The 15,567-nt window shown below is 31.9% G+C and overlaps 1 protein-coding gene across 1 annotated transcript; it reads left to right on the top strand.

The window, feature by feature from the left end:
* Positions 1-1,093: 1,093 nt before the first annotated feature.
* On the top strand, positions 1,094-10,204 carry LOC134254396 (uncharacterized). Its single transcript, XM_062736922.1, has 6 exons — positions 1,094-1,141; positions 5,943-6,137; positions 6,449-6,556; positions 6,720-6,959; positions 7,127-7,177; positions 9,912-10,204. Exons 2-6 carry the CDS (start codon positions 5,945-5,947, stop codon positions 10,202-10,204), a joined length of 885 nt encoding a protein of 294 aa, XP_062592906.1. The 5' UTR covers positions 1,094-1,141; positions 5,943-5,944.
* Positions 10,205-15,567: the final 5,363 nt, after the last annotated feature.

Raw genomic sequence — 15,567 nt, forward strand, 5'->3', positions numbered from 1 at the left:
AAATGTCATTTTCTTCTAATATTTCAATTTCATCTGTTTGTGAAGCCATGATGCTAATTGTAAAGTAAAAGGCTCTCGCGGTCACATTCGTGACGTTTCACATTCCACAGCTGATAAGAGAACTTTTGCAGCTTTCACGCTCGTGTGTTTCCGTGAGCAGGCAGAAAAAGTCAAATTTTAATTGTTTTATCGGCTAAACCGCTGCAGATAAAGAGGTGCAGATTTTTCATGTGTCCATAGATAAATTACTTTTAATGATTAGTAAAAAGAAAATATTTGACTAAAGGTGCCCTTTAAACTCTTTTATGGCAAGTGGTGGCTTCTCCATATGAATGAAAAATCCCTAGAGGGACATTCAACAACAACAAAACGACAAAATCAAACTTTATTGATTTTATAAGGCACTGTAAATTATGTTCGGAAACAAGTGTTTTCTGTTTTAATTTTGTTGCACACATTCATGTTCGGGGACGGTATCTATTTAAAAAAAAAATAAAATCATTAGATTAAAATATATGTGATGAAAAATGATAAAACAAAATGAGACTTTATAACAGTCATTTAAACTGAGTATTATGTTTTTTTTTAAAGTGTTATTCTTTATTTTTATGTATGTTTTCCACAGAAACAATGAAAAACAACGTCTGATGTTACATGTTTTACACTGTACCATCTGCACATTTTAACACATTTGATCCCTCTGTGCTGCGGCCGAAAGAGAGGGCACAAAATATGGATTAAAGAAAATTATGAAGGTGGGATAAGAATATTTTTTTAGAAAATGGTTACTAAAGCATTCAAAACTTCGTACTATTTTTGTTTGCTTAGTATAGGAGTGCTATGTTATGTTACCCAGTTTTTGTTATGAAATTAATAAAATGTAGACAATCCTTTATGGTTAAAATCGTTTAAGGCTGTATAGATTTCGTTTGCTTTTCATTCACAAATTATTTGAAGTAACATTGCAATGTAGAAACCATTAGTCACATACTATTGTTTTTTCTTCACCCTATTGAAATTATTCTACCAAATGACTCCAATCTTTTTTTTACCACAGTCTATAACACTTGTTCTAAATATAAATCAACAAAATGGGAAATCCCACAGTTTTTGCAAAACACATGTGATTATCTGTAAGCAGGTAAAAGACTCTTTAATACTATGATATAACTTTCTACTTAAGTTTTAGTATTCTTTTTAATCAATACAATTTTAATCATGTTAATATAACAATGAAAACATTATTATTGCAATTTATGTTACTTTCGTTTTCTTTGTTTGTATATATAATGCACATTGGTGAATAGTGTAGTGATAAAGGATGTGTAAATGCATTTCCAATGCCCTTTCACACTGACCTCATGGCCACCCATCCATGCCAACATGCTTCCATTGTCATACGAAAATTCGCCAGGCCTACGTGATGTGCATGACAAATAAAGCAAATAATGCATGAAAAATATGCAACCTGGATATTCTTTATAAAGAACCCTCTCGCTTAGATATCTAGATAGAAATTGACATTCATCTTTTCTGAAAAATTCTGCCAATGAAAAATAAAAGAGTTCCCTTGAATCAAAATAGTATTGTTTGGCATAATTTATACAATAAAAAATACACACATCTCGTCAAATAATTAGAAGGCGCTGAAATAAAAACCCCGGATGAACCACTCAAGACCCATTACATTCACACAACATATAGATGAATTAGAATAATACTATCTGGTACACATTTACTTCACACATACATTATCATATACATAAATACACTTAATAGCTTTGACTAGACACACAGGAAGTTGAGTTCGAGATACGTATACTTTAAAAATAAATCCAGATTTTTTTTTATTCCATTATTTCTGATTTTATCTTATACTGATGAGAAATGAAAAACAAACTGAATTATTATATCAATAAGTAATTATGAAATTTATGAAATATCAATCTTAACTTCTTAGTATGTTTTCCAAAGAAACATTGAAAAAGTCTCATTTCCCGATGTGCACATTACCAATAACACAACAAAAGATTTATTCGATCCATGCTGCGGCCAAAAAAAGTGCATTAAATATGGACCCCGGAAATTTTTAGAGGTGGGATAAGAAGCTAAAATAATGATATCAATTTTAAATTAAAAAGGTAACTCAATATACCAGTATGTGTCATAATAATTCAAATCAAATTATTAAGTTGTTTGCCATTAAAATGTATGATTCCCAAACATTCAACATCTAGTAATATTTTATGCCTAGGAGAGGAGTGTAGAATCATTGTTATGAAATAAAAAAAAAAGTTAAGGTAATTCTGTATGTGACATGAAATGTCACAAGCTTTTAAGATGCACTGATTTGTGTGTACTAGAAACAACTGTTTTTTCACCCTTTATATTTAGAGAAAATATGTGTGATCAGGAATTTCATGTATTTCAGGAATTTTAGGAATTATATGAAATTCGTATTCTGCTTAGGGAATACACGTATTTACTGATTTCAGTTAGTAAATACATGTAATTACTGTACTTTTCAATACTTTTTAAACATATTTACTGACTGTGTTTTGTGGTATAAATTACAATATGAATCTTAAAATTTGAAAAATGCACAGTACATTCAATTTTATATCAGATAGCATACCATATGCGAATAAATAATATTTTAAAGAAACCTTTACTTGTTTATGAATTTAAGAAATGCATTATTTGTTAATAAAAAAAAACATTATGTTACTCTGCTTTCATTTTCTGGAATGTGTTTTCCAGATCACAAAATACTTTAACTAACTTTCAGTTATTTTTATAAATTTTTTTTTAAAAAACTAAAACGGCTTACTTTGCATTTCTTATTTTATTATATGGATATACAATGTTATATTAATTGACAGTAGATTAAAACCTGGACGCATCTTATTTACAAATAAAACAATTCTTATGCTGTCTCCCAAATAATGCACAAAAAAATCTTGTTAAATACACATAATGTAACGAAATTGAAGTCAGTAATTCAAGATGGAACTTTACATCAAGGAATTTTTCATCCTCACAATTTCAGTAGTTCAAAATTGAAAAATTTATTTTTACAAATTAAGTTTAAATTAACTAATAATTGCAAAACATATCTATGTTACCTTAACTTTAAACATGTAAGACTCAAATAAACAGAAATACCACATATTATCACCATTTATAATTCGTACATTTTTGATAAATATTATGATAATTAAAAAAACTAGTTTAAATATATCATTGTGATGCTGAATGCAACATTTTCATAGCTTCTTTAGAAATAATATTTTTGAAATGTGAATACATGTATTTGGTACTCCATCAAAATTAGAAGTACAATAAAGAATTCAAATTTAATGGATAACATCAGCTTCGTAGAAACAATTCACACCGAATGCTGATTTAAAAACAAGAATTTAAGTATTTGTATACATACTGAATGTTTTAAGGGATATACATATTCATCCAGCTTAGTTCAGTAAAAACTGTAAAATTGGCTAAAAGTTTAAGTAAATACATGAATTTCCTAGCTATTCAGGAATTACATATATTTCCTAAAATTGCCAGTAAAAACAATTTTTTACTAAATGGAAATTCCTGATTTCACATATTTACTGTTACACCCATACTAATATGTTCGGAACCTTTTCCTTTTCGGTGTTCTGCTAATTATTTAACCCGTTGAGTTCAGAGTAGCTCTGACAGTGGCTCTGGCGAGAGTAAGCGAGACTTTAGCGAGGTCGGGTAAATCATTCACGGAAATGTGGCTAGGAAGTAACTACCACGTGGAGACATGGTAAACAGAAAAGTTATGTTACGTTTTAGTTTTCACCACCCTAAAATATCATTCTGTAGAAATGTACTTCAATAGATCTCTCTTGAATTCATTCAAGTTTAAGTTATAAGTATTCTCTATGATACAATTTTTTGCTGTCATGAATTAAAACTTCCTTTTGGACAAATATAATCAGATTAGCAAATGAGTCACCAATGTGAGTTTAACTGACAAATCAGCTGAATGAGAATTGCATTATGGGTAACTACGAATACTACTGGAATTTTACGCTTGATAAATTCTTTATTGTACTATCGGTGAATACAATTGTCAGGTAGATTCCCTAAAAATGTTTTGTCCATTTAAATGCATTCGAGGTGCTGCTCGTTTTCCTTACCTTTGAAGTGCTGTTTTTCTGAACTTGACACTAACTAAACGTAAACATTTTATAAAACATATTATTCTCTAATTAACAACAAATTAAAAAGGCCCGTGAGCCCCGTGATATCTTTCATAGTTTCTAATGTTTGCATTTTGTTCATAAGAACTTTTTTTTAATTTTGCACTCCGTTGACATGATCATAGATTGATCTGAACCACGTGTTTGAAGTAACATGTAAACATGTATTTGGCGTGAACGTAATCAATCAACAATTGGTCAATTGCTCGTGGTAAGATCCTCTGTGCGCATTAATAGCAATAGCCATATAAGACAAACAAAGGTTTGTCAGTGTAGATGATATTACACATTTTTTTACCAGCGTATGGGTCGCTATTCAGCTCTAATTTTTGCAGTAAACTGTGATAAGATGTGTAAACTTTTATTTACACCCCCCCCCCATTTAGCCACCCCTTTCTGTTGAAAATGATTGAAGTCTTTCAGAAAGGTCTGGAAACATATTTTTCACAGGATATGTTTTTAAAAAAAACCAGACTATAGCAAGTTCCTGTTTACTGCCAATTTTATTTATAAAACCGATTCTACCCTATAACCTTTGAATAGGTAAACCTAAACCACGTGTCTTGAATTTAAATCACAATTACATTATTTATAGATTACGTCCATGACTCCACTTTTTAACACTAGCCTATATAAGGACATTTGATCTATATTTAAATCAACAAAATGGAAAACCCCGATTCAGGATTAGGAACAAATGATATTTACGTAACTTTATCGAAAACTTATAATTACGTAAACTCATCGGAAACTTACAAAACAGTGGTTGGGAAATCACTTGAAGATTTTAGGCTTTGTTGTCATAGTAACTGAAACAGAGAAAGTTGGATACTTCTGACTTAAAATAATAATTTTGAATATCTGCTGATTAAAATGACATATTAAATGCATATGTAGCTTTTCTTAAAATTTATCTGTCTGCATTTACATGTACATATGTCACATATGTTGTGAAAACCCTGTTTATTGTTTTTTGTCCTGTCTGTCTGTTTTTCTGTCTGTTTGCCTCCCTGTCTGTGTGTTGTCAATTTAAACCTTCGCCATAATTTTGAACCATGAGAGATTGAGACTTTATATTTTGTATGCATACGCCACTTATTTCAGTCTTCCAAATGACACCAAGATCAATGACCTTGTGACCTTGACCGTCTCTTTTATGCATAAAATAGCTTTTTCGAACTTTTTGCCACCGGGTGCATCGTGTTTCACAATCACATCTTGTTATATTTGGCGCTTAAATTGAGCATCATAGTTCTGGCAACCCGATTAAGTTTGCAAAGTACTTCGCAGGAATTGGTCTTTCTTGCTTTAAACATTTACAAAACGATAAATACATTTAATTCTTTACAGACAAACGATACGTTCATAATGAAATATAATATTTTCTGATATTTTGTCATTGAAGTATTCCGACTTCAACATGTGTACTCATTAAAAATGAGATACCTTACTAGACATTTGTGCAAGATACCAAATGATGGTGTTTCTCATATAATCCTTCTGAAAAAAAATGATTTAAATACCCAAAATATTAGCTGATTGATTGCTAGAATTGAGTACTCGAAACCAGTCTGAAAATCATTGTGTGACTATGATTTTAAGCCTTTTTTATACATTACGAAGGTATAGAAAACATATATCTGAGGAACGTCTCTTACGACCTTAAACAGCAAATTAAGATATTTTTGTCCTTTATATAACCAGGTATGGCCTACTACGGCTTTGGATATGTTGTTAAATCCTGTCCAAAAAACCTTTTGGAACACAAAGCAGCAGCCTTCAAGTTAAAATTTGGTGCCGACAAATACGCCAGAAGTCAGTATCTATGCATTCCCAATTTTAAGAAGACAGCTCTAGTGGAATATTGCCTGACTGGTACAGTGGCACCTTATAATCAAGGTTCGTATTCCATGACATGATTTATAAGAATTGATTTTATAATATTTCTGACTTAATTAACTTTATATGACAATTATCTAATATTAACACTTAACATGATTATAGTTATCTACTTTACGTACATGCACTTTTCTTAGCTAAACACGCGACTTTTTTCCCCGTCATTTTCAATACCGGTATATGATCAAAATGCTATTTAAAATTTATGACAAAACATAAAAAAGGTTCACTTTACCTGATTGATAGGTAAAGTTGATTTGTTTTTATTTTCAGGCTGATTTATAATAATTTTTTTCCATGTCTCCATGAAGGTAACTGCCTGGTGGTTACCAATGATGGGGCTGTAGATATCGTCAACTGTAGCAGTTTCACCGAGGGTTGTCCTAACAGGTTATTCAGAAGTTCAGATGTTTATCAGTGTAAGTTCGGTCTCAAATGATCAGTATTTCAACAATACAATCGCACTTATGCATTTCATTCTATAATTGTTCTATCGAGTAAAATCAAAATATTTTGAAAGTATTTAATTAAACACATTCAATTCCTGGCTCAGTTTCATTATCAATATTTATATTAAAATAGTTCCAGCATGTCTCGAAATAAACACAGAAGAGAGGTGTTTCTATGCAGATCCGACATGTCCCAATACTAGTTTTAACGACTTTTCTACAAGTGGTTATTCTAATATAACAACAGAAATTTCTCACGAAAATGACCAAACTCCTGCTAGCGCAATAGCAATCATTTATATCGTATTACTGGCTGCAATATTGGCTATCATGTCCATTGGATATTTAAAGATGACTAAAAGGAGGAAGTCAGGTATACTCAATCGGAGTCCATACTCCAAATTATTGTGAAATGATATCAATGTTCATGGAGTCGAATGTTCGTGGACTTACTCATAATTTTACAACCCCAGGAAAATGTTTTTTTTCTAAATATATTGATTCATTGAGCCTACCGTTAAATCATGTAATATGTTTCAGAACTTACCTTTGGACCGGGAAGTTACTCATGTTGGAAAACTTCGGCATCAGGTAGAAGCTATTTGTATGTACATTTTTGTAATTATCACGTTTTTCCATTTTTTTTTTAAGCGTGATAGTTTTTGTTCTGTTTATATAGATGTACTACATCACCCAGGTATATTGCTTCATAAAAACATCAAAGCACTTGGTTTAAATACAAGTAAACAAATAAATCTTTATAAATAAGCAGAATATTTTTATCCTCCTGAACAACCAAAATGTTGGATATACATCCTTGGTTGATAAAGCACTTCCCGAAGTGATTATTTTATCAGATTTTAAATTTAGTTTTGTGATCGTAGCACGTAACCTTTTTAAGTCTGTCCGTCCTTGCGTCATCAACTCTGTGGTGGGAAACATTCCCTTAAAAAAGTGGTCACAATTCTTTTTCAGATTTCTCCATTCAGATAGTAACTAAATAAATAAGTTCATCTGTTAAGCCACAACGTCTAAAAATATGTAAAAGCAATATTGGCAAATATTTCTTTTTTCCTCCGGTTACATCTAGTATGTGCCAACAGACATTTGCAAAGGAGTGAATATATTGTGTCCCAAAAAATTATAAACTGAAAAATTATTCACAATTTGGCCTTAAGCTTTACTCAAAATTAGAATTAGAATTATATTAGAAGTACAATTTAGTAAACTACTTAATGGAAGATACGTTGGAAGGAGTTATTGCCCTTCAATTTTTCACTAGCTTGCATTTTTGATAAAACAAAGAAAATTTATGCATTGTTATATTCTTTTACGAAACGTTTTTTTTTTCTTATTCCACTTAAAGATATACACACTATATAAACGTCGATTTTTGTGTGACACAAAATTATTAAAAGATTTGAAACAATGCAATGTATAAAAAAACGGATACTTTCCACAAAATTTTGCGAAAGAAGTCTTTGTAACAACAAATCAATCAGGGAATATCTGCAATTAAGAATTCAGCCTTTTCATGGATATTGATGAATGAAGTGAGTAAACAGTATAACACGTATATTTACATTTGCAAATATCTTTCCTAGTTGAACTTATTGAAGAGAAAATATGTTCATTACTGTGTGAATGTTATTTGGAGTTCAGAGGTCATAGAGCGACCAAATCACAGAGCGATGTGATATTTTGTCTACATATTTCTGTCACGGTGCAACTTGTTTTGGAATGGTTCTAAGTTAATAATAACAATGAACATGATAAAATGATAAACAATATGGATATTTTTCAATCACGAGAGGTGCAATTAATCTTCTTTTGATGTGAATAAGGTTTTGAATTCTATAGATTAGGCTTAGCCTAGAACCGCACTTACCCTTTTTAACCTGAAATTTAATGGAGTTATGTAAACTAAAACAGGCGATATTACCGCTTTTGACTTCAAAAATTGTGAGACTTATGAAAGAGTCAAATTATTCTCCGTAATTATCATATGTTCTTTCACTAAATTCAGGTATTTTCTGAACTAGACTGCTTAACACGAATGTAAACATTCAAATGTTGGAGCGAGGTAAACTAACTTTGACTAAACACTTCTAGGTCATTGCGCGTCACAACATAACAATACGGCGGCCCCTTCGTATAATAAATGCAATTAAACTCGAAATATATTCGTCTCAAATGTTATATATAAGTAATAAACTGCTCTTCGGGCTTCACAGTATTTGATCACGTGACCAACTAAAAGTTCATTTCCCAAAATTTATTTTAACATTGTTGTTTATTTCTTAAATATCCGCGGGAAATCATAGACACCGAGATGGTGACTACGATTATTAATAAAAAGCTTTATATATGTCATTACAGAGTAGATGATTGATACTGATTACATTGAAAAATAATATAAGACTTTTGCAAACTATGTCACGAGTGAGTAGTATTCCAATGGCATTGCAGGGAGATGGAAATACATTTAATGGTACTATATAATGGTTTAGATATTCACACGTTTAAGACTTAGGGATAAGTAACCAAGACAAACGTTTTCCGCAGAATGTGAATTATCTTTATGTATTCTGACTCCCTTCTCACTAAAAAATATATAATTCACCATCTATCAATTTTATGATTGAACAATTGACCAAAATTTGGGGGAAAGTTGGAAAATGTATGTGTCTTGTTCAAAATCATCTTTAAGTTAGTTTCTTATTTATTTTCGGTCATTTTTATATTATTAAATTTTTTAATTTTTTAAATATTTTTTAATGGAGTCTTTACATTGTTACTTCTTTTGAAAAACCAAGGAATACGTTGCCCTTTCGACACTAATAAAACGAGAAAAAAAAAACATTTACGCTGAAAAATGACATTTATTGAACCATGTCAGGAAAGAGTTGTCTCCTCTAATGTCTGCATGAACACTGTCCAAACAAATATTATAATTTTCGTCAACTTTGATTACATTGTTACCCTGCTGCCTCTATTTTTTCTTCAGACACCCTTCTGAAAGGCTTACATGTATATTTAGTATATTTCCAGGACCGTAGCTGGAGACAATGCAAAAACGCATGACAAAATTACGTATACAGTGGACCCTCATTTATCCGGACGCTTTGGTTCCCAGTCAATTTGTCCGGATATGTGAAGCATCCGGATATCTGAATCACAAGTTAAACAAGACAGAATAACATTTTAAGATTTCGTTCCGATGAAAAATCGTCCGGATACTGAAGCATCCGGATATCTGGCGTCCGGATATCTGAGGGTCCACTGTAAATGTTCAGATAAACTTTATGATATTGTATTTTTCTAGATGACGTCTCCACATTATCTGATGATGAGGTGGCCGTGTTGTATTGCTTCCTTTGTTCTGATTTCGGTCCACCTGATTTCACAGACAAAGAATGGCTGGACATACTGAATGAGATACTGCGGATAGTAAGCGATAAAAAAGACCCCGTGACAAGCGAGGAGGCACATATTGTTCTGAACGGACTAGAGTCACGTGATTTTGTTTGGGAAGATCAGAACAAGATAACAGAGGACGTAAAGGATGAGATAATGTTCAAGTTAGCTTTAATAGACCCTTCTTTACCTTTCTACTGACAGTAGTTATGAAACATCAAGGAAGTACCTGAGGTCAGAAGGATACAGAAGAAAACCCAGAGAGAAGTGTGTTGTTTGTGGGATCGATATGTTAAGTAACTATATTGATTACTTACTTATATCCCGTTTACAAATGAACACACTAACTCACGTCACAATTGAGGACGGGGATATCCTTGATGGATTATATTGGATACGTAAGTATTTTAAAAGGCACTTTCATAGTTTTAAATGCTATGTTTTGTTTCTTACATGTATATATTAGATGCTGAAGCAGATTTAAGGCGTATGCAATCCTCTCCCTAAATCATCAAATTTAAGCTGAATAATAGTCTAATTATAAAAAAAGATGGATATTTGGAAAAAAAGGGTCTAACCAAAATACTTCAATAAAGTATTTTTTGAGGCCAGAGTTTTTAGTGGTTAAGAAACGGAGCTTATTTCATGGAGCTTAAACAATTTATACAAAACTTAGTTCCGTTTTTGGAACCCAGGATTTTCCGCGGTATTCAAAGCCTCATCAGCCCAAACCCTTTCCCATCCCAATGCACTTCAAACCTATAATCAGTCATTGAAATGTTATCTATGTAATAATTTATATGAAATGCAATTGAAACAATATATAAAAAAAAATACACGCGTTCTTTTGTGAAAAGTCCTAACATGTAGTTGAACGCAAGGAAATGATTTGAGCGATGACCACTGAGGACATAAGCATTACTCATTACATAAGTCATAAATGCATTCTTTAAGGTTATGAAGCAGAGCCAATTTTTTTATTTAAGAAAATTTATCTCCATAATCTGAGTTTTGTATCCTTGTTGTTTTATATAGTTAATGTACCAAAGGCGATATCAAGACAGAAGCAGAGTAAAAGAAAACAGTTCTTACGCAATCTTGAACACAAAGGGGAGAGTGCACATTGCAGGGTAGGATCACGTGACTGTGTACCACAAGTGAAATGGTTATGGAATCAAAGGAGACCTGACATCGTTAGATCCTGTATAGGTCTCTACCCTCATTGGGATGTTTACATCATCAATAACAAAGCTTACAAAAAACCAAGTATGATCATATTTGAAAACAAATATCTTCTATCTAAAGTTGTGCCTTCTAGCGAACTGTCTCAGAGAGTTCGAAATATTAATGTAAATACACAGTATAAAGGTGTAATTCAAGTTCATGTATCACATGAAAACAGATAACAAAACATTAGTTAACTGAGACAGTTCAACAATATAGATAATGTTTCAAATTAGTATAATAAGATTCCACAAAAGAAACAATTCACATTTGAAAATACGTATTGTGTATACGTATTATAAAGAAAGGTGATTTTACACTCAAGTTTGTTGAAGTCGTTGTGTAAATGATGCTTGTTGAAATGTTTACGTCAGGAAATAAAGAAGTAATATAATTATGATATATGTTTTAATTTAATTCCAGGTAAATATCAAAAATTAGATTCTGACGTCAGAAGTCTACTGTAATGCTTGCTTTTTCTTGATGAGTGCATGATGAATGTCAACGAAGATAACTACAAACCTACGCTTAACAAAATACGAGAAATATACTTTAAGGCAGGACCCTTCTGTAATGACATTAGTACAATGGACCTTCCTAAAGAAATCATGAAAAGGACAGAAAATAAGTTAATGTTTTCATCAAAAAATATCCAACATAACGTCATGTACGCATTTGTCACCGAGTGCCTGGTGGAGGAGAATCATTTGGAGTTTTTCGTGAAAACAGCATCAGTGAACGTGATTTCAGAATATTGCAGATCCTGGGATCATATGAGGAAAGAAAATGAGAGATGTCTTTATGTACCGATCAGACCGAAGGATATGTTCAGTGAAGTTTCAAAAAGACTATGTGGCAATGACCATTGTACTGTTTTAGAGAAAATTGCTACCGGGACCACCTAAGGAATAATAAAGTTTTACCAAATGAAAATATGGTGTTTACAGTCATTGATTATTTATTTTTAGAAGCATTTTTTAAACAATAAGAGGAAGTTGTATTTCATATTTATCTTTTAAACAGGTCGAGATCACTACCATATACATGTATATTGAGGGCAATTTTCAACACGTGACGATGTCTTCGTCACATCCGTTCCCTAATCAAGAGCCCCCAAAGCATGACTACTACGTGTTTACGATTCAATGCCGATACGTGGTTTTGTCGGCTTACTGTGTAATATCTACTTCGTCACCGGAAAAACCGTAGAGCTTTTTAATCACTTTATAAGTCAGAAATTAATTATTATATTTCAAAGACATTGCTCCATGCTCACATTAATATTGGAGTTGATTTAGATGATTAATAGTTGCTTCGAATACCGTGCAAATGCATTGACGTTTGCATAAAACATTTGAGGGGTTAAATAATAATTGCGCACCTTGTACTGCTATCTAAAGCTATATACACGTATATCACGTGAAAAAAAATACAATGCTTTATCGACAAGACTGCATCTACATGTACGTCTCTTTGAACAATGGTTAAGGCCGATGTTGTAAATGTGAGCATTAAATGAAAGATTATACATCATTTTAAATATTTTTATCATGAATCTCCAAAAAGAATTGAAAATAAGTTTCCAAGGGACAATTTAAGTTGCCCTTTATTTTCAACAAAGCTGAATAATCGTAGTAGCCCACAATGCATTGCAACTCATTCGTCAGTGTGTAAAGTTAACAGATAGCTAATTTGCATGCAAATTTATGCTGACGTCAGAAAATCTAGTGGTCTCGACCTGTTAAAAGAATCTTATCCTCTTAAGAGTCAAAATCAGCAAGCATCGAGCATTGAATGGAAATTCAAAATTTTATTTTTTCAAAAGCTTTTGGTATATGAAAGATTTTGTCCTACCTAATGCTAAAACACAATTAAAATTTTTTTTGAACGTACGAAGGGACTGGTATCCAAGGAAATTCATTTCCTTAGCAACGAGCTCAAAAATCCTTATGAAAATCAATGATTTTTAGACATTTTTCTATGAATATTTTTTCTGAACGTGATAAGATGAGGTATTTTGGTTACTTTATTTGTTGAAAGGTGGAACTACTCTATTCTTAAAAAACAGGAAAAACAAAATTTCTGTACTGATATTGTTGCCATGACAACGGGAAAAGAACATGGCGTCAATGCTTATTAATTTTGAAAAAAGTTACATATGTTTATAACTATATACACAAAATCTACAACCACTGCTGGAAAAATGAACGTTGTGATCTTGTTACGGGTTATCTATATGTCATATCTATACAATAAAATTTGCAGGCAACTTTAGTAGAAAAGAGTTACAAATGGTTAAAATGTGTGATAATCTGGCATTTATAAGCTTTTTTGAAGGGGTGGGGGTAATTTGAATACATGTACAGTGTCCATTATATTGGTCATATTGGTTCTGATCAATGCATACTCATAATTTTACTATTGTTGATAAATAAATGCCCATTCAATTTCAAAAGGAAGTTATATTCCTCACAAACGAAACTTTGAAAAGGGGGGGGGTAGTAATCACCTTGTTCACCGATCCATATGTATGTAAAATTTTGACTTGTCCATAACATTTCAATGAAGTGCCACTGAAAGTTCATACTTGATATTAAGATTGATTGTGATCGAGAGATTGTCAAAAACTTGACTCAAGGTCATTTGAACAAGTTCAAGGTCATTGGTAGAAGAAAAGTGCAATCTTCGCCCATTCTGTAACATTCTAATGAAAAGACTTGGTTTCATCTCGGGAATTATTTTTGAACTGTAGGTTTGTCATGACCTTGACCAAAGTTCATTTGGACATGTTTGACCTTGACTCAAGGACATAGCTTTTTCAAGGTCACTGCAGTAAAAGTGTACTATATGAGTTTGTGCTCAACACAACGGTTTTACTACTTATGACTTGAGTATTTGTCATAGTCATTTTTGGTAAGTACATCTACACTAGCAAAATTTTAATAGGTTTCAAATTAATATTTGGACCTTTTTTGCAATAAAAAACATTTAATGCAATAGCAGGAGGGTTGGTATCATTTTATGAGCTTGCTCACAATAATGCTAGTTTATGAGAAAGAGTCACTATGACAGCTCACATAATTTTAAAGTTAAACCATGTCAATCAGGCATGTAGCATCAGGATGACATCCCCAACCAAACTTTTTTCTCAACATAACCTGATGTTTACCCCCACCCCCGAGTTTGGAGAATTTCCCCACTTTTTTTGCAGTTTTTTTAATGCCTACATGTACCCCACACCATGCACTGAAAAAAAACTAGTTGAAATACTAAGAAGACTAGTAAATTTACTGTCTATACAATAACTACCTTAAAAGTAGTTTCCTGGATAGTGATTAGATTTACTAGATAAGATTAGAAATCTAGAATTGATAAGTAACTTTCACTTGGTATTTAAGTATCTATACAACCCCCGCTCCACTTCTAACTATCTAACTTCTAACTTCTAACTATCTTAGACAGTAAACAGAAAGATTACTAATCACTACAAACGCTTTACGAGGCACACTAGTTAAAATCACTATGTATTTCTTTCAGTGTGCACTTTCAAAAACGATACCATGTCTGTCTTTGGTATTGAACCGATGATATATTCTCCTACTGTCCTAATTTAGAAACAATATTGCAGGACAGCTAAGACCTCCGTAGCTACTGGTGCCTAAAAAAAATCTGGAAGGGCTAAATATGTATGAATGTCTAAATTTGAACTGACCCTAAAAGAAATTCATTAAAACCCTATTGGGCAATCTTTGAATGGCATATATCGAAATTTTTATTGTACTTATATTTAAAAACATTTTGAAAGCAATGTAGAAATCAGAAGAGAAGGAAAAATATGAATATTTTATATATATATGTGTAAGGCCACACCATTAAAAATTTTGTTCGTCAGACCCGCGCGCTCGTATCTAAACAAACCGATACAAATAATATTAATTTAAATTTCCCGCATCATAGGAATTCTGTGCTATTTTCTGTGTCATTTCTGTTTATTGTATTTTTAATCTGCTTACTCTGTAAATCAGAAAAATATAATTGTCCGCTCAAATTTTTTCACGCTCCGCCTAAAACAATTGGCCAGAAAAAAGTAATAATATTAACATTTTACCACTTGCCCGCTTGTACTTTTTTTAAATCAAATGTCCGACGAACAAGAAATTAAATTGGTGTGGCCTAATACCTAGAGATACAAAACATATAAATTTGAGGAACGTGTCGTCCGACTTTTAACTAGTTCATCATCATCATTATTTTTATTTCACTCACACCAACATCAACATGAGGTACAATATATAAATTAGCGCTCTTTCTTTTTTCTCACAAAAACATTTTGTCAGTTT

This window comes from Saccostrea cucullata, unplaced genomic scaffold (genome assembly GCF_032062105.1).
Source record: "Saccostrea cucullata isolate Sc308-1 unplaced genomic scaffold, CSIRO_AGI_Scuc_v1 ctg1731, whole genome shotgun sequence".
NCBI classification, from domain to species: Eukaryota; Metazoa; Mollusca; class Bivalvia; order Ostreida; family Ostreidae; genus Saccostrea; species Saccostrea cuccullata.